This window comes from Bos grunniens, chromosome 16, assembly GCF_055505025.1.
Source record: "Bos grunniens cultivar Pamir isolate PY7600 chromosome 16, Bosgru_T2T1.0, whole genome shotgun sequence".
NCBI lineage: Eukaryota > Metazoa > Chordata > Mammalia > Artiodactyla > Bovidae > Bos > Bos grunniens.
The window spans coordinates 37,827,637-37,846,551 of record NC_141180.1 but is presented as its reverse complement, the minus strand read 5'-3'; the positions used below and the strand labels follow the sequence as shown (position 1 = coordinate 37,846,551).

The following is an 18,915-nucleotide window of genomic DNA, read 5'->3' as shown; positions in this document are numbered from 1 at the left end:
CATTCTAACTGAATTAAACAAATTCTTTCAAAATAGCTCTTTTAATATGTGTATTTATACACAAAAGCCAAGGTTTGAGAAACTTTAAGGAAAGGATAGGGCAAAGTCTCCCAACCTCCAAATTCCCTTCAAATGAAGATATAAAGGCAGAGAAACAGAGGGCTGTTTCTTATTCTAACTCTTTTTGTTGTTCCCTTCTAGGCCCTTTTTGGCTCCTTCGTTAGTACCTGGTGAAGCAAAAACGTCCCCTGGCAGGGCAAGCCTGCTGTATGGTCCACCACGGCTGGGATATACCTGTAAAAAAAGAAATAGGAAAGAAAGAGGTTAGATGGATGCTTGTGCTAATAACTAACTGCAGCTTCACCTGCAAGGTCCTCCCTGGTCGTGCTGCCCCTCGGTGGTTTCTGTTTTCCTAAACTCCGATCCCATGTCCTTCTCATCATCTGGAGTGGACATATAATCACACAGTCATTTGCATTTGGCTCCATCCCAGCTCCCTGTCTAACAGATACTCTATAAATAATGTATTACTGCCATGGCAAGTGTCAGGAGATGAGGAAGAGATAACTTCAGATTTTTAAGAATCAGAAAGCAATTAACTCAGTGGAAACCATTTACTGTAACTTCTTCTCCATCATAATGCAAGTTATAATCACATTATGGATCTGTCTACAGAAAGTCAAATTCCTTAAAGTAATGTCACTTCTGCTGAATACTACAGGATCGATAGAGCCAAACCTCACACACAGCAGGAACTCAATAAATGTTTCCTGGAGGTAACTGTGATGGTGGTACCCGGCATGATAAGCAGAGGATCGTTAAGATAACATTTATCCCCTATCCTTTAACTGATATAGCCTCTTCCCTCTGTTTCAGGAGAGGGATCTCTTTTGTGTTTTTCAAAAGCATTTCTGAGACAAGTATAAACAGTGATTACATTTGCCACTGAGTCTAACACAACAACTCAGAGTAAGCCAATGCTGATTATTTTGATTGGAGCCAAAAGTCCTTAACTGGGGGTGATTCTGCCCCCATGGGATATCTGACAATGTCTATTGCCACAACTGGAAGGAAGGGCTACTGGCACTTTATGAGTAGAGGCCAGGGACGCAGTTAAATACCTGTAACATTTAGGACAGCCCCCAACCACAGGGAATCATCTGCCCCCAAACAGTGCAGAGGTTGAGAAACCCTGGTCTATGGAAATATTCTGTCCCCTAAGCCCCTGAGATGTGGATATAAGTCTCTGGCTCCATTGTGCACAATATGCTTCTGACTCTCTTTGCTTGTTTGCTGATAAAACCCAATATGTAGGTTGTCTTCCCTCGTAACAAAGTGCCAATCTCCATGCTCCTGCTAACAAGAAGTTAAATCACTCAGTAAGTATTGTTTACTGTTACAAAACGTGGAAATAAAAGAAGATGTCCTATGGAAGCTGACAGTCCTGAGTTCAAACCCCACCTTACTGCTTCCTTGGTCATATTATTTAATTTCTCTGAGCCTAGATTTTCTCATTTGAATAAGAATATGGTATGTTCTATGAGGAAATAAATGAGAAAATAGTTTTTAAAAAAGTAAATTACAATACTAGGTAGTTCTCTGACAAACATCTGATTCAAAGAGTAAACACCCCTAAAATTCAGTTCAAAACTAGAATGTGACGTTTTGTGAACCTGAAGACAAAGAGACTCAAAATTACATTTTTTAATTTTGCAAAATTGTCATATTTAAAAATATAGGAAGTTGGACTTACTCTCCCGTAGGCTCCAGTTCACTGATCTCAAACCAAACCAGAAGATCATACTTGCTCATGCTCTGGCCAAGGCTGGTTTTGCTCATGGTATTTAACTTGGTGGCTGGAACTTTTAAAAGTTTTTGGAAAATGTTAACATGTGGTCCAAGTCTACTCTGCAAAGGTACAAGCTTCTCTAATGTCAGTCTTCAAGGACACACTTGGGAAAGGCAGGAAGAATCAGGGGACAGATTTCAGTGCAGGAGACCCAGAGACACTTAATCAACTCTATGTGCACCTCTAACTTCAGGGAACAGGAAAACAGAGGGTCAGCATCTTTCTCCCTCTCTCCCTCTCAACAAAATATCCAATGATGAGAACACAGGCTTTGTGCAGCATAAATGTGCTCATAAAACCATTAAAAAACCTTCCTGAGGCTCTCACATTTGCAGCATGCAGAGCACATAACAATGTGGGAGAGAGAATGTGGGGAGGGTCTCGCTGTGTGTGGTGCGTGTGGGGAACTGCTGCTGCTGCTGCTAAGTCGCTTCAGTCATGTCTGACTCTGTGCAACACCATAGATGGCAGCCCACCAAGCTCCCCCGTCTCTGGGATTCTCCAGGCAAGAACACTGGAGTGGGTTGCCATTTCCTTCTCCAATGAATGAAAGTGAAAAGTGAAAGTGAAGTCGTTCAGTTGTGGCCGACTCTTAGCGACCCCATGGACTGGAGCCGGGCTCCTCCGTCCATGGGATATTCCAGGCAAGAGTACTGGAGTGGGGTGCCATTACCTTCTCCGGTGTGGGGAGCACCTGTCCCCTAACCCAGAGGTTCCTGAACCTCCTGCACATGAGCATCACCTGGGGATCTCAAAGATGGACCAGGCCATCCCACAGGCCAATTAAAGAACAATCTCCAGGGATGGGGCTCAGTCCTCTGAGAGGTTTGAAGCCCCCCAGGTGATTCCAGTGTATGGACAAGTCTGGGAACCACGGGTCTAACCTGTAGATACAGGATTCTGTAAATGATCTGTTACCCATTTTCTTCAAATGTAAATTCCATGTCCTTATCTGTACTGATGAAATACATTAACCAAAACCCTAGTACTTTCAAGAATGTCAGATTCTACAAGGTGGGCATTTTGAAACACTACATAGAAATCCTGAAATCTTGGCGATTCAAAGAGGGTTCTCTGCTCTGAATCTGGGAGCAGTGGTGTGAGAGTCTGGGGACCTGGGATCTAATTATCACTCGACCACTAACTACCTTTGAAATTCTGGTTGAGTCAGTTAACCCCTGGGAGTTTGTCTCCTCATCTCTAAGATAAAGATCATAATATTAGCTATCTGAAAAGATATTGCGAGAAACCACTGATGCAATGAATCTAAAGGGGCTTTATGACTCTTGCAGCACTATGCATGGCCTGTTGGCATTATTCACCCTAGCTGAATTCCAGGTGAGTTGGTGATGATGCTACTCAAGACGGTAACCGGGGGTTATTGGTGTGCGTCTAAGGGTCAGAAAGCAAAACCAGAAGCATTTTTTTTAAAGCCATCTACTATTAAAAAATCCTTCAAATTAATAATACCACTGCAAAGAATCCAAACCAACAAACCTAAGGAGCCCCCGCCCCCAGCCCATGATGTGAAAAGGGCATAAACAAAGAAGGTACTTCCTAAAAATCTCTCTGAAAGAAATGTGACATGACCTTGACAATGTGGTGAACTCTACACTCAGGTCAAGTAGCAAACAGAAACATCCGTGGTTCCTACACAGAGAGCCAGGCTTTGGGACTGGCCCCTGAGGATGGTTCTACATCTAAGGCAGAGCTAATTTAGTTACTAACCATCTCGTTTAGGTACCCTCTCAGGCTGGCAGCTGGGAACTGGCAGAAAGAGAAAAGGCGGTGATGGGTCAGCCCCATCCTGGAAGGTGGCAATGGCGGAGGAGGCAAGCACGTTGGCATGCTCAGAAAATGTGTCCAACACATGCACATTCACATAGTCAGATACGAGAAATCGGATCAGTTCAATCTTTCTCTCATGGTCTGAAGGCAGGATGGAGGTAAGGCGCACAGAGGTGGAGAATGAGCAGAGGGTGGGGGGGAATGTGGCAAGTGGGCAATGAGGAAAAAGGATGAAAATAAACAAAGAAAAGTCAAAACAAGATACATGAACATGCAGAACAAATCTAACATGCAAAAAAATGCCCGCCACTGAAGTTAAAGGGGTTACACACAGAGCAGAGAGGCTGAGGAGCAGGGAGTTTATCAACATCTTCAACAAGACCAGAGTGCCAGAGTGGATAGAGCCCTAGAGTTTCTCACCAACAATTCTAGGTCCTGCTAGATACTGGAACACACAGGATGCACAGATGTTGAGCAGGAATTTGAATATGACTTTTTACCTGAAAAGTCATGCAGCATATAAAGAACCCAGCTGGCACTCACCTGGCTTGGATAGCGGCATGGGCGGAGGGAAGAATCGTCGAGACGGCTGGGGTGGACTGCAAAGGAAGATGAAAGTTCTTCAAGACTAAAAGGACCCCCATGCTAATACTAATGGCATGTATAAATCCCATTTAGAAGCAGATCACATGTACTTTCAACACTAGCACATTATCAGATATCAGATATATTCCCACACAGTAAAACTGAGGCTAAGACATTTTAAGAGAAGTCCCCTTGTAAGTCTTACCTAACGAATAAGAAAATTTTTCTGTTAACACTGACACTCTGCCATCATCCCAGAGTCCCCATCATGGTCTCCTCCCTCATTCTGGTGTCTCAACTCAGACACACGTTTCACAGTGACTCTATGCTCCATGCAGTTCTAGGTGGTTAGGAATAATTTACACAATTTCCACGTTATGTCTTGATTACCTCAACTTTATCCTATTCAAAGTCTCTTCCTACAAGAAGATGGTACTCAAGGCCCCCTGGGCAAAACTCAATTTGCTCCTCCTACAATTAGTGACTGGGTGGCTTAGAAGAAAGATGGTAACATTTCTAAAAAGGAAACATAGGACAATATATAAAACTGTCACTTACCTATCTTAATCCCTCAAAAGATTTCTTTCTTTCCAGCAAGTAACAATAACAACAACAATATCAACAACAAAAAAATCTGTGCTCATTTGGTCCAAACCTGTGAAGTTCCTGTCCTTGCAGGTGAAGTGGGTGCTGCTGATAATGCCCAAAGACTTCAAACACAATCGGCTTGGTTTTGATATAGTCCACGAATGATTCCGTAACCTCCACTGCAATCTAATAAGGAGTAGAGCCAAGCTCGATTAGGGTAAGAGTTTTTACAGGAAAATGCACATGTCTGCAGCAAACAGCACTCAGCATGTCTGCAGCAAACAGCACTCAGGCACTTTTGAGTACTCAGTATGTCCTGGGTACTTTACTCTGCAGGCCTCTCATATCAGAAGAGATGGGCTCTTCTCTGGTTTTCCTTCTACAGCAACTTGACCAAACTCCAGGCGTTCCACCACCTACCCTAACTGACCTCCAGCCCCTCTGCGTCCTTCAGTCAGTATGAGGACTGCATCGGCTGCTCCCTTCACCTGTTCTCTCCTCCACTTTGAGGGTGGGCCCAGACAGCAGCCCTGCTCAGGAGGCCTTCCCACTTCTCTGTCCCTGTTTTCCCTGTACTTCAAGGCCCAGACCAAACAGCAACAACGATATGAAAACTGGGACTGCTAACTATGTGCCAGGTACAAGGCCAAGAGTGACCCACCTTTTCTTATTTATACTACAGCCTTCAGGAAGCTCCCCAACCTTCTTTGTCCATCCAACCATCCACCCTCAACAAAGAATGTAACATAGAATTCTCTTTCCATTAGTAGAAATAATTCTCCCTTCTCCCACTCCCAATGCATTTCAAGAATAGCTTTCGAATATGTCCATAAGTTGTACTACTATTTTTATAAACTGCACATAAAATAAACACGCATTTTATTTCTCCTATCATAATTCTAAACTCTTCGGAGGCATAATCCCCTGTGATTCATCTAAGTGTCCCCCTCACCCCCACACAGTGGCATCAGGCATGGTCCTTGTACACAGGAGACAATCAATATTGATCATATACAGTCATGCTAATGTTTATACAATTAAACATAAAAAAGAAAAGTATGTTTTGTGCTTGTTCATTCCATTTTTGGAGTTGTCCTTTCTTATTTTAATTTTTTTGGCCAAGTTGCACAGCACGAGGGATCTTAGTTCCTGGACCAGGGATCACTTCCCCTGCAGTGGAAGTGGAGTCTTAACCACTAGACCACAAGGGAGTCCCCCTTTTGTATTTTAGAGAGTGGACTATGGTTAGCAAGAGAATGAGACTGTTTCCTGTATAGCTGTGAAGACCCTGGATGCTAGAGCCACATTTCCCTGGGTTCAATCCCACCTCTGCCTCCTCCTAGCTTGGTAACCTTGGTGAGTGACTTCAACTGCTATGCTTCAGTTATCTCAACTATAACATGGGGATTATGACAGTATGTGGCATAAAAGAAAGGGTTAAATCAATTAAGACAGAAAAAGCACCTCTAACAATGACTGATACAACATAAGCTCTCAGTGAATGTTAGCTCTTGTGATGAGAATGAAAACTTTTGAATGGGGTTAAGTAAATCTTTCTAGAAGAGATGGAAGGTCTGTTCTCTTATTCCACTTACGGGGGAGTTGTAAGGGGCATTAAAGGATTAATCATCGAATCAGCTGAAAGGAAAAAAGATTCTGAAGCTTAGTTTAGCTACAAAAGAATTTCACAGTTTCTACATTATTTGCAACCGAACAGTGTTATGTTTCTTACCGTTTAAAGAACATATTAACTTTAACAAAACTCATATTAAACATGCTTATTTTTCTAGGACGGAAACACTAAAACAACTCACAATTCAATGACAAAGAATTTACTGGCAGACCAACCCCCAGTGCTACGCACAGGCCCACTGTCATTCAGAGAAGATGCTGGCTGCTCTGTCCACTGAGGATGAGCTCAGGGCCCTGGCTGCTCCCTCCATTGTCTGTTCTCGCCACAGAGCTCCCCCTGCATAGCAGCTCGGATAATCATCCTTCTTCGGCTGAGAAAGCCAAAGGGAGCCCGTACATGATGCCTGCCTCGCACCAGCTGCTTCGGGGTACCACCAACCTGTAATACACCTGGCAAAAAATGTCCACGTGACTTACATTCTGCACATGGTAAAAGCCCAGAGGACTTCCTCTGCCGTTGTTCTTGAGGGGTTCAGTGGAGAATGCTTCATCATGCCGATGTAAAAAGCTTAAGAGAGCAAAAAAGACAAAAACCCACATTAATCTCGCATTAAATGGTTTCATCAGAATTCTCTTGGATCCCATGGAAAGAAGCATCTTAAGCAGAGTTTTTAACTGAGACAAGTTATTTACATTGCCCTGTAGAGAACATGTTCCATATCACACAGATAACATTTTAGATTTTATTTCAAAACTGACTGAAAAATCAACTAACCCTACCACTTAGCTGGGGCTTCCCTGATGGCTCAGCGGTAAAGAATCTGCCTGAAGTGCAGGCAATGCAGGAGACATGGGTTTGATCCCTGAATAGGGAAGATCCCCTGGGTAGGGAAGAAGCGAATGGCTACCCACTTCAGTATTCTTGCCTGGAAGATTCCATGGACAGAGGAGCCTGGAAACCTACAGTCCATGGGGTCTCAAAGAGTCGGACATGACTGAAGCAACTGAGCACACACCACTTAGCTACGAAAACATATGAAGACTGAATTCAGTGAACTCTCATTCCAATGCAGAAGGTTTTTACTGAAAATAAAAACTGAAATCATTTTGTATAGAAAAGATTTGGCAGATTGAAGCTTCTATAAGGTAGCACTAAAGCCTGTGGATGGCATATCTGCTGGGAACCTCTCTAAGACCAGCGAGGAGTAGATTCAAATGTCACCTCTTCCAGGGAGATTTCCCTGACTCACTCAAACAGTTCTACATTCCCATAGCAACAGGGGCCTATTTCTTCAATAGCAATGATACCATTGTTTGTAATAATGTATTTATTTGCCTGTTTCCCCAAAAGAGAGTGTGTGTCTCCCACAGGGCTTGAAATATAGAAAATACTCCTGAAATGTTTGCTGAGTCACTGGGCTATGTTTACTTATTCTCATAAATAATGAGATTTTATTGTTCTGTCTCCCTAATATTAGTCTGAAATAAAAAGTAGTGGAGAATTACAGAATACACAATTCAAAGATGTACTGCTAGACAGAAATATCCACTAGAAGGATACCCCACACTCCTACAGGAAAAGAGGGATAAACAGTGGGCAGAGAGACCAGGTCTTCCATGAACTCCTGGTCTTCCATATTACAGGTGACCCCTGAACATCACTGGTGTTCTGGGTCTGGACTGCGTGGGTCCACTTATATGTGGATTTTTTAAATAGTAAATTTTACGGTTTTGCACGATCCACAGTTGGTTGAATCTTTAGATGTGGAACTGCGGATACAGAGGAACCCTGGATATACACTTGGGTTTCAGACTTTGTGGAGGAGGGTCAATGCCCGTAACTCCTGAGTTGTTCAAGGGTCAACCATAATTCTCTCAGCCTGAAGACCATGGTGGACTTTTGCCAAGTAACCAAATCACGTACCACTGTGACACTGCATCTTTCCACACTACGCGTACTCTTGCCTATTTTCTTTCTTCTCATTTCTCCTTACCTTTCTCCCTCTCTTCTACTTTTTACTCCTTTCTTTTTCTTCCAATTTCTTCCTTTCCAGACCACACAGTGCACCTGCCAGAGGCCGCATGAGCATCAGCTGGCCTCTGCCCTACACTCCTCCAAGGCTCTCCTCGGAGCAGATACCAATATGTGGGGGTTCCACATAGGTGATACCTGAGGCCACTGACTGTGCTCTACAGCTGTGTCTTCCCAATGCAGGCCAGATGAGAGTTTATAAAAACCCCAGAAAAATCTGAGTCTTCTTTCAACATGAGTCAACATGCCCTTTCCTCCAATGCTTACACCAGGTGGAGATGCTACTCTCTTTTCAGGAGACTTTGGGACAGAAGTTAATAGACCATTCTTGCCATTTCAGATGTCAGCTGACCAAGCAGGTCTTTTCCGTAAAATACATTAGCTACTAATGGAGACTGTTAGTGAAAACACATTAAATGAGCAAATCTATACTGGATGGATAATATTTCATCAATTGTTACGTTTTAGCAAATTACATTAGCAGCTTAACTACGTAATAACCACATTTAATTGAGAACTTGGCTGACAACTACATAGAAAGTGAAGCTACATGAGGCCTCTGGAAAGGATAAGGCACACACCGAGGGGAAAGGAAGGGCAGAAACCTAAAGCAGCCTTTTGGTGGCACCAACAGCAAACTGTGGGCTTTAGGAATGGGGCAGTTCAAACTTCCTTCTTTTATACTGTGGCCCTTTCCAAGTACTCAAAAGATATATTCATGTTGGGAGTATTAAAACTTAAGATTCTCCAAAAAAATGTTTTTGGAAGTCTTGAGACAAAAGTAACTAAAGCACAGAGCTCCAGAGGGTTACAGGATAGAAAATGTTTATTAAACAGATGAGAAATGAAACCTGTCACATCTTCTCTACTTACTTACTAGCTTTCTTTCAATGGATATAGAATTTTGCTGTTCTTTAAACGACTTACATTTTGTTTCTCCCAAGCATTAAACAGGCATAATTGGCAGTTGGATAATTCATTGATTTCAGACTTGTTTATTAACAAGACATTTTGGCATGAAGAACATTAAAAAGGCTGATGAGTAAGCTTAACTGGATCTGACCCTGTACTCCTGGCAGAGGGGGACAGTCCATAACTGAACCTCTAGCAGGATGTGTGGCCGCACTCCTTCCCACTATGAACTCTGTTTCGTTCCGTTGCCTGTTTCCACTTCTTACTCCCAACCAGAGTAAAGAAAGCATTTTATTTCAGGGTCTGGGAGTCATTTCTCTCTTGAGAGTGTACAATCTGGCAAGTCTAAGAGCACTCTATAGTGCACAAAAGTCACTATCCAGGTTAACGGCTAGGGAGGAGGAGCAAAGTGGGGCTTACTTGAACTGACAGAAGATGTCTGCATACTTACTTGAACTGACAGAAGATGTCTGCATACTCTGGGAGGATTCCACTGGCCTGCAGCACTGTGACCCGGAAAGTGAATGCACTGCCCAGCTTTAGGTGGTTGCCGATCTCTTCAGAAAATCCCTCCATCATCATCTTACCATCCAGCAAAGTGCTTGACTTCAGATCTAAAGCAGGTCAAATGAACACAGGTATGGTTCAAATAATGACAAAGCACCTTTCAGAGAGGAGAGTGTATTCTTCCATCACTAGTTGATAAAAGTAGTGATCATCCTTAACAATGGTCAGTGCTTTCCCCTCTTGGAAAGCACCTCCAGTCACAGCACTCTGATTACACACCCAGATCATTCATTCGGTTGACTTCTTCTGGAGGAGTGATGACCTCAGAACTCTGACCCTGTCCTTCCACAATCCTCAGCTCCTCCAAGGACAGACCAGAACGGGTCAATGCAACCGAAGAAATGTCACTCTGAAAACAAGGCAGCATAAGTAGATGATAAGTAGTATGACAACATATTTTTCCCACATTTCTTTTACGTCTGTTTATGTGCCCCACAAATAATTGTGACTGAAAAGTTACGTGGATTAAGGACTGCCTGATGCTTGAGAAACCTATATGCAGGTCAGGAAGCAACAGTTAGAACTGGACATGGAACAACAGACTGGTTCCAAATAGGAAAAGGAGTACGTCAAGGCTGTGTATTGTCACCCTGCTTATTTAACTTATATGCAAAGTACATCATGAGAAACAGTGGGCTGGAAGAAACACAAGCTGGAATCAAGATTGCTGGGAGAAATATCAATAACCTCAGATATGCAGATAACACCACCCTTATGGCAGAAAGTGAAGAGGAACTCAAAAGCCTCTTGATGAAAGTGAAAGAGGAGAGTGAAAAAGTTGGCTTAAAGCTCAACATTCAGAAAACGAAGATCATGGCATCTGGTCCCATCACTTCATGGCAAATAGATGGGGAAACAGTGTCAGACTTTATTTTTTTGGGCTCCAAAATCATTGCAGATGGTGACTGCAGCCATGAAATTAAAAGACGTTTCCTCCTTGGAAGGAAAGTTATGACCAACCTAGATAGCATATTGAAAAGCAGAGACATTACTTTGCCAACAGAGGTCCGTCTAGTCAAGGCTATGGTTTTTCCTGTGGTCATGTATGCATGTGAGATTTGGACTGTGAAGAAAGCTGAGTGCCGAAGAATTGATGCTTTTGAACTGTGGTGCTGGAGAAGACTTGCGAGTCCCTTGGACTGCAAGGAGATCCAACCAGTCCATCCTAAAGGAGATCAGTCCTGGGTGTACACTGGAAGCACTGTTGCTGAAGCTGAAACTCCAATACTTTGGCCACTTCATGTGAAGAGTTGACTCATCGGAAAAGACCCCAGTGCTGGGAGGGATTGGGGGTAGGAGGAGAAGGGGATGACAGAGGATGAGATGGCTGGATGGCATCACCGACTCGATGCACATGAGTTTGGGTGAACTCCGGGAGTTGGTGATGAACAGGGAGGCCTGGCAATGGCAACCCACTCCAGTACTCTTGCCTGGAAAATCCCATGGATGGAGGAGCCTGGTAGGCTGCAGTCCATGAGGTCGCTAAGAGTCAGACACAAATGAGCGACTTCACTTTCACTTTTCACTTTCATACACTGGAGAAGGAAATGGCAACCCACTCCAGTGTCTTGCCTGGAGAATCCCAGGGACGGGGGGAGCCTGGTGGGCTGCCGTCTATGGGGTTGCACAGAGTTGGACATGACTGAAGCGACTTAGCAGCAGCAGCTGGGAGGCCTGGTGTGCTGTGATTCATGGGGTCGCAAAGAGTCGGACACGACTGAGCAACTAAACTGAACTGAACTGAGAAAAGGTGATACCACATAGTGTAAATGCTGGGCTTTCACCCTCGCCTTGGGAACTGTCAGACATGTCCTATGTTCTATTAAACAATCCTGTGGCTACCTACACCCTTTAATTCTAGGGAGAACTTCCCTCCAGTGCTGAACATCCATCCTCCTAACAAATCTGTCTACTTCTTTCTTCTTCCACAGGGCTTTTCTCTTCCTGGAAGATTTCTCACCTGATTAAAGTACTCGTTATCAAAAGATATTTTAGCTGTTCCTGACTGTCGAATTCCAGAGCCATAATCAGGAGCTTCTTCATCCGCTAAGCAGGAAAAGAAAAAAGCAAGGATGAGATGACATATGGGGCCGAGGGAAAATGACTCATTGGATTACAAAATAAACAGGAAAGCAGTGGAAACTTAAGGTCCCAAAAATTTAATATAAGAGGAGATACTAAAGAACAAGTCTTTTGCATGAGAAAGAATGAGACCAAAGCAGTAAGATCAAATAGGGTTTCCATCTCCACTCAGGGAAACATACCCCTCTCCTTGCTCAAATGAAACTAGTTAATAAAGAATCAGTTTGATTCTTGATACTGCTCAAATATCATAATTAGAAATACTGTTCCCTTTCCTTGGTGAGACTATATTCAATAATACTCAACAAATATTTGAAAATACTAGACTGAATTTGTGGAGACCACCATAAAGTCAACATTGGTGACTGTCACACATTTCCATGGGGAAAAGCTGAAAGGTCATTAAATACAGCACAGCATTTGGAAATTAAAACAGAAAAGCTAACAGGGAATAGCCATGTTCTTTCCTCAGAAGGTAGGCTGGATCTTGGAAAAGTGTAAAGTATCAAAATCTTGATCCACGCATTACAAAACTGCAGCCAAAGCACAAAATGTCTAGCTGTATCCTGAGAGAAAAGTAGGCAAGAAAATGTCTGAAAATCTTGTTACTTCTGAAGCAGTTAAAATCCATTATTTAAAATGCAAATTACTTTTATAAAGTTAATCCAAGAGTTGTTCCTCATGGTAAAGGAAATCCCTTCACCCCATTATTCAAAAATAGCAGTAGGATCTACTACAAACCAAACAGGATCTACCTGTGAAATCTGGGAAGAAGAGTTAGAAAGGAAGCAGTAAAGGCTCTCTTTGAGATAGTCAGATGCACCACGGTTTGTTTTGAAGTGTGTAACTGAAACACGGCCCATACGGAACCGGCCTGCTTTGTCTCAAGGCAAAGAACCCACAGCTTTCATTTCAGAAGAGGGGCACATACCTGCAATGGCCTGCACAGCAACACGCAGAAATCCACGCACCTCTCCCTTCTCACTGACGATGGCCACCCTGTGAATCAGGGGCACGGGGTACAGCAGGTTGCTCAGGTAAACAAAGGCCCTAGAGACAGACACCAGGAGACAAGCATCTGAGCATCCCACAGACAGAGAGCCTGGCTTTCAGATTTACTGAGAATATCTTCATGAAACTGTGAGCTGGCTTCTGGGCCCTGTCTTAAGGTTGCCGCTCTGTTTTGTACTCTTAGACTGTCTCCGGGTGCTTTTTCGGCACAAATAACATATAAACAAATGCAAATGCTTGTGAAAGATCAACTTACACTAAATCACTCCCTATAAAAATTACAACAGGTAGAGGAGTTAACAGTTGGAAGTAGACTTCTAAGATATGAATACTGCTAAGGGTGGGGAAAAGGGAACCCATTAAGGAGTTCAACCTTTTCATGTAACTATATAAAGAGGTTTTGTTTTGTTTTTCCTGATAGATAAAATAGAAATCAGGAGACCCCCCCCCCCAAAAAAAAAAACGCCAGAGAAATGTGACTGAAATACAATTAATAACTCTAAAATAGATTTCAAGTCACAACACTGTGGGTCTTTATTTTTACCCTAAGAAATGACTGTATTTAGGCAAGGTGACTGACACATATGGGCAGAAAGGCTATGAAGCCAGAAATATCTGTTAGTGAGCTTGCAGGAGACTCAGGATGGACATCAACAAAAATGCTAAGGAAGGAGACACCGATCCACAAAGGGTGTCTTTTGCTTCCAGAGCCCAAAACCTTACTCAGAAATCAGATACACAAAATAAGACCTAACATTTTCTACTTCAGATGAACTAGCAAAGTTGTATCACATTGGTTCTTTTTTTATTTTCTTTCATAATTTTGTAGCTTTTGATTTTTTCTTTAAGCAATACAAACTGCTGATCACAAAGTTTGGGTATTTATTCCAGTTAGTGGATGGGAAACAACCTAGTTCCTACTGTTGCTCCTATCTTCTCACTTGGTATATGCTGATCCTTGGACACGAGACAAGACAAAAGGTAAACATTTACATCAACAAATCAAATGTAGCCCAATGTGACACATACAGGCATACCTCGTTTTATTGTGCTCCACTGTTTTGCACTTTGCAGATACTGCATTTTTTATAAGTAGGTTTGTGGCAACCATGTCTCCAGCAAGGCACCATTTTCCCAACAACATCTGCTTATTCCATGACTCTCTGTCACATTTTGGTAATTCTCATGATATTTCAGAGTTTTTCATTATCATTGTATTCTTTATGGTGATCTGTGACCTTTGATGTTATTGCTGTAATTGTTTTGAGATGCCACAAACCCACCTACACAAGACAGTGAACTTACTCGGTAAATGTGTGTTCCGACTACTCCACCAACAGGCATTCCCCTGTCTCTCTTCCTATACTTGAGCCCCGCCCCCACCCCATTCCTTGAGACACAACAATATTGAAATCAGGACAAGTAATTAGCCTACAATGGCCTCTAAGTGTTTAAGTGAAAGGAAGAGTCTCATGTCTCTTACCTGAAATAAAAAGCTAGAAACATTAAGCTTAGTGAGGAAGGCAAGCTGAAAGCTGAGACAGCCTTAAAGCTAGGCTTTGTGTGTCAGTCAGCGAAGCGGTGAATGCAAAGGAAAAGTTCTTGAAGGAAATTAAAAGTGCTACTCCAGTGAATACACACATGATATACGAAAGTGAAAAGGCCTTATTGATGATATAAAGTTTGTGTGGTCTGGATACAAGATCAAACCAGCCACAACATTGCCGTAAGCCAAAGCCTAATTCAGAGCAAGGTCCTCTCCCTTTAATTCTATGAAGGCCAAGAAAGATGAGGAAGCTGTAGAAGCAAAGTATGGAACTAGCAGAGATTGGATTATGATGCTTAAGGAAAGACGTTGTCTCCATAACATAAAAGTGCAAAAGGAAGCAGAAGTACTGATGTAGGAGTTACAGCAAATTATCCAGAAGATCCAGCTGAGATAATTAATGAAGGTAGCTAACACTAAATAACTAAAGAGCTTTTTGATGAGGGTGAAAGAGGAGAGTGAAAAAAAGCTGGATTAAAACTCAACATTCAAAAAAACTAAGATCAGGGCATCTGGTCCCATCACTTCATATCAAACAGATGAGGAAAAAGTGGAAGCAGTGACAGATTTTATTTTCTTGGGCTCCAAAATCACTGTGGATGGTGGCTGCAGCCTTGAAATTAAAAGACATCTGCTCCTGGGAGGGAAAGATATGACAAACCTAGACAGCATATTAGAAAGGATTACATGACTTTGCTGACAAAAGTCTATATAGTCAAAATTATGGTTTTTCCAGTAGTCATGTACAGTTGGATCATAAAGAAGGCTGAGCATCAAAAAATGGATGCTTTCAAACTGTGGTGGTGGAGAAGGCTCTTGAGAGTTCCTTGGACTGTAAGGAAATTGAACCAGTCAATCTTAAAGGAAATCAACCCTGAATACTCATTGGAAGGACAGGTGCTGAAGTTGAAGCTCCAATACTTTGGCCACCTGATGCGAAGAGCTGACTCACTGGAAAAGACCCTGATGCTAGCAAAGATTGAAGACAAAAGGAGAAGAGGGGTGGCAGAGGATGAGATGGTTAGATAGCATCACTGACTCAGTGGACATGAATTTGAGCAAATTGCAGGAGACAGTGAAGGACAGGGGAGTTTGGCATGCTGTAGTCCAGGGGGTTGCAAAGAGCTGGACATGACTTAGCAACTGAACAACAACAACAAAAACACTAAATAACAGATTTTCAATGCAGATGAAACAGCCTTCTATTGGAAGAAGATGACATCTAAGACTTTCAGAGCTAGAAGGAAGTCAATGCCTAGCTTCAAAGGACAGGCTGACTCTCATTAGGGGTTAATGCAACTGGTGACTTGAAGCTGAAGCCAATCCCCACTTACCATTCTGAAGACCCTAGGGCCCTTAAGAATTACACTAAATGTAGTCTGTCTGTGTTCTATAAATGAAACAACGAAGTCTAGATGATCAGCACATCTTTTCACAACATGCTTTATGGAATATTTTAAGTCCACTGTTGAGACCTATTGCTCAGGGGCAGGAGCTAGAGTCCTTTCAAAATATTACCACTCACTGACAATGCACCTGGTCACCCACGAGCCCTGATGGAGATTAAGGTTTTCATGCCTGTTAACACAACACACACTCTGCAGCCCATGGGTCAAGAAGTCATTTTGACGAAATTTCAAGTCTTATTATTTAAGAAGTACGTTTTGTAAGGTTACAGCTGCCATAGACAGTGGTTTCTTTGATGGATCTGAAAAGGATACGTCATTGTAGATGCCATTAGGAACATCTGTGATTAATGGGAAGAAGTCAAAGTATCAATATTAACACGAGTTTAGATGAAGTTTTCAACCCCCATGGATGACTTTGAGGGATTCAAGACTTCGATGGAGTAAGTTAAGTGCAGATGTGGTAGAAACAGCAAGAGAACAGGGATTAGAAGAGGAGTCTAAAGATGTGAATAAATTGCTGTCTTATAAAACTTTATGGGATGAAGGGTTGCTTCTTATGGAGGAGCAAAGAAAGTGGTTTCCTGAGATGGAAACTATTTCCAGTGAAGCCATTGGGAAGATTTTTGAAATGGTTAACAAAGGATTTAAAATACTACATAAATACTTGATAAAGCAGGGGCAGGGTTTGAATGGACTGATTCCAATTTGGAAAGTTCCACAGTAACAACACAGTGGGTAGGTAAAATGCTATCAAACAGCAGCCTCTACAAGCAGAGTCTATTTCACTGAAGGTTCAGATGACGGCTAGCATTTTTTTTTTTAAGCAATAAAGTATTTTTAAATTAAGGTCATCATTGTTTAGTCAGTAAATTGTGTTTGACTCTTTTGCAACCCCATGGACTGTAGCCTGCCAGCTTTATCTGTCTATAGGATTTCCCAGGCAAGAACACTGGAGTGGGTTACCATTTCCTTTTCCAAGGAATCTTGGATCAGGGATTGAACCTGCATCTCCTGTACTGGCTGGTGGGTTCTACACTGCTAAGCCACCTGGGAAGCCCAAATTAAGATATGTATGTTGTTTTTTTAGACACAATGCTTTGCACACTTAATAGACCAAATGTAATGTAAACATAACTTTTACATGCACTAGGAAATCAAAAAAGGCATGCAACTGGCTACTGCAATATTTGCTTTTACTGTGGTAGTCTGGAAACCAAGCAGCAATATCTCCGAGGTATGCTTGTATGGATGTCTGCACCTTTTCCTGCTCTGAATCTACTTTAAAACAAAGCAAAGGAAGATGGAGTAGATTCTTGGGATTTCAACTCAAAGAAATGAAAACAATTCTGAAAACAGACAAAATACACCACAGGAAAACAAATGTTAATAAAAGTAAAAGAGCATAAATGAAATATGAATGAAAGTATAACCAAAAAAAACCCACAATTGCAAGTGAACATGGAATCAGATCAAACGACATCTGCTTCCCTTTCAGTCTGCTCCAAAGGGGGGAGGGCAATGCTAAAAAAGAGGGCTAAAAGCTGTATGGTACAAAAATCTTAAAATGAAAAGTCTGAAAAGGATTACAAACAAGTCTCTCAAACATCAACTACTATGACACAGTTTAAAGACTAAGAATTTGGCTTAAGGTACTAAATGAATCATTTCACTTCCAAAGTCAGCACACATACAGACCACCTTCATCTTCTGCCAGCATTCCAGCCACTGCCCCCTTCCAATCCCTTGACTATTAAAGAGCCATGGCGCATGCTCCATCCCTGTCTGCTGTCCTCTCTGAGCTCTACTACCCATTCCAAACCTTTGATTTCACATCTTGAGGTCTTATTTCAAATACCACTCTCTTAGGACAGGTCTCCCCAATGTTTTATGATCTCAGGAACACACAACTCCATCACTGCTATGATTTCCATTTACTTATGCAATCATCTGTCCATCTTACCCACCACAAGGAAAACCCGTGAGGGCAGGAACTATGTCTGGTTTTACTTGCCATTGTCTGCAGAGGGCCTGGCTAGATTTACTGAATAAATGCACTCAAAAAATAGCTGTTGAATGACTGAATATCTATGGACATAAGTGAATGGGAAAATGATTTGCTCTCTAAGTAGAAGTGGAAGATTTTTCCAGAAAAACAGGTTAAACCAGAGGTAAGAAGCAAAACCATTTAACTTTATATTGGGTTGATTTTTCAAAGTCATACTCATAATAGATATTAACTATATACGACATGTTTAGATTCTTAACCATATTTAATTTATACAGCTGTTTTCATATTTAAAAGTAGCTATTCAAAAACAAGAACCCTTTTTTAAAAATTATTTTTTTAACTTTTTGGTTGTGCCACATGGCATGCGGGATCCTAAGTTCCCGACCAGGGAACAAACCTGGGTCCCTGCAGTGGAAGCTCAGTCCTAACTGCTAGACTGCCAGGGAAGTCCCAAGAAATAAGTACTATCTGAGCACACAGTAAAGATGAGAATTCCCTTTCTGTCTATGGCAATGGCTACTTCAAAAGTTTAAGAATAGAAAGTATCCTTGCGGATTTCCCTTTTCAGAGAGAGAACTCTAGAATTTGAAGGCAGTGGTATGGGCATCAGCCCTGTGTCTACACAACCCCACAGTCTCTAGACAGCTCTTTGTCCTATGAGAACACAGGCTCTCCAACCAAAAATCAATGCTCTGGACTTTATAAAAGCTCTCTTACAAAGCTTTTAAAACTGGAATTTTTATAGTTATTATTCATTCTTGAGAATCCTTGTATCCTGATCTAGCAGACTGAAAGAGAAGAGGGATGAGAGAGGGGAAGATGTAAAGGATATATTAGCATAAAGTTCTGTGAGGGTACATAAAAAGGGAAACAAATTCTGTCAACACAAAGATAATGAAGACCAGC

At 42.0% G+C, this 18,915-nt stretch overlaps 1 protein-coding gene across 16 annotated transcripts in view; it reads right to left on the bottom strand.

Annotated features, from left to right (window-relative positions):
- KIF1B (kinesin family member 1B) overlaps positions 1-18,915 on the bottom strand; it is a 151,256-nt gene that overhangs the window by 25,507 nt on the left and 106,834 nt on the right. For all 16 annotated transcript variants that reach the window (XM_086344423.1, XM_086344429.1, XM_086344425.1 and 13 more), the window contains 9 exons: positions 12,967-13,085; positions 11,914-11,999; positions 10,173-10,302; positions 9,838-10,000; positions 6,920-7,010; positions 4,878-4,996; positions 4,181-4,236; positions 1,754-1,862; positions 228-294 (listed from right to left, as the gene is read on the bottom strand). In XM_086344423.1, the coding sequence (XP_086200549.1) occupies positions 228-294; positions 1,754-1,862; positions 4,181-4,236; positions 4,878-4,996; positions 6,920-7,010; positions 9,838-10,000; positions 10,173-10,302; positions 11,914-11,999; positions 12,967-13,085 (940 nt within the window). The remainder of the gene's footprint in view (positions 1-227; positions 295-1,753; positions 1,863-4,180; positions 4,237-4,877; positions 4,997-6,919; positions 7,011-9,837; positions 10,001-10,172; positions 10,303-11,913; positions 12,000-12,966; positions 13,086-18,915) is intronic.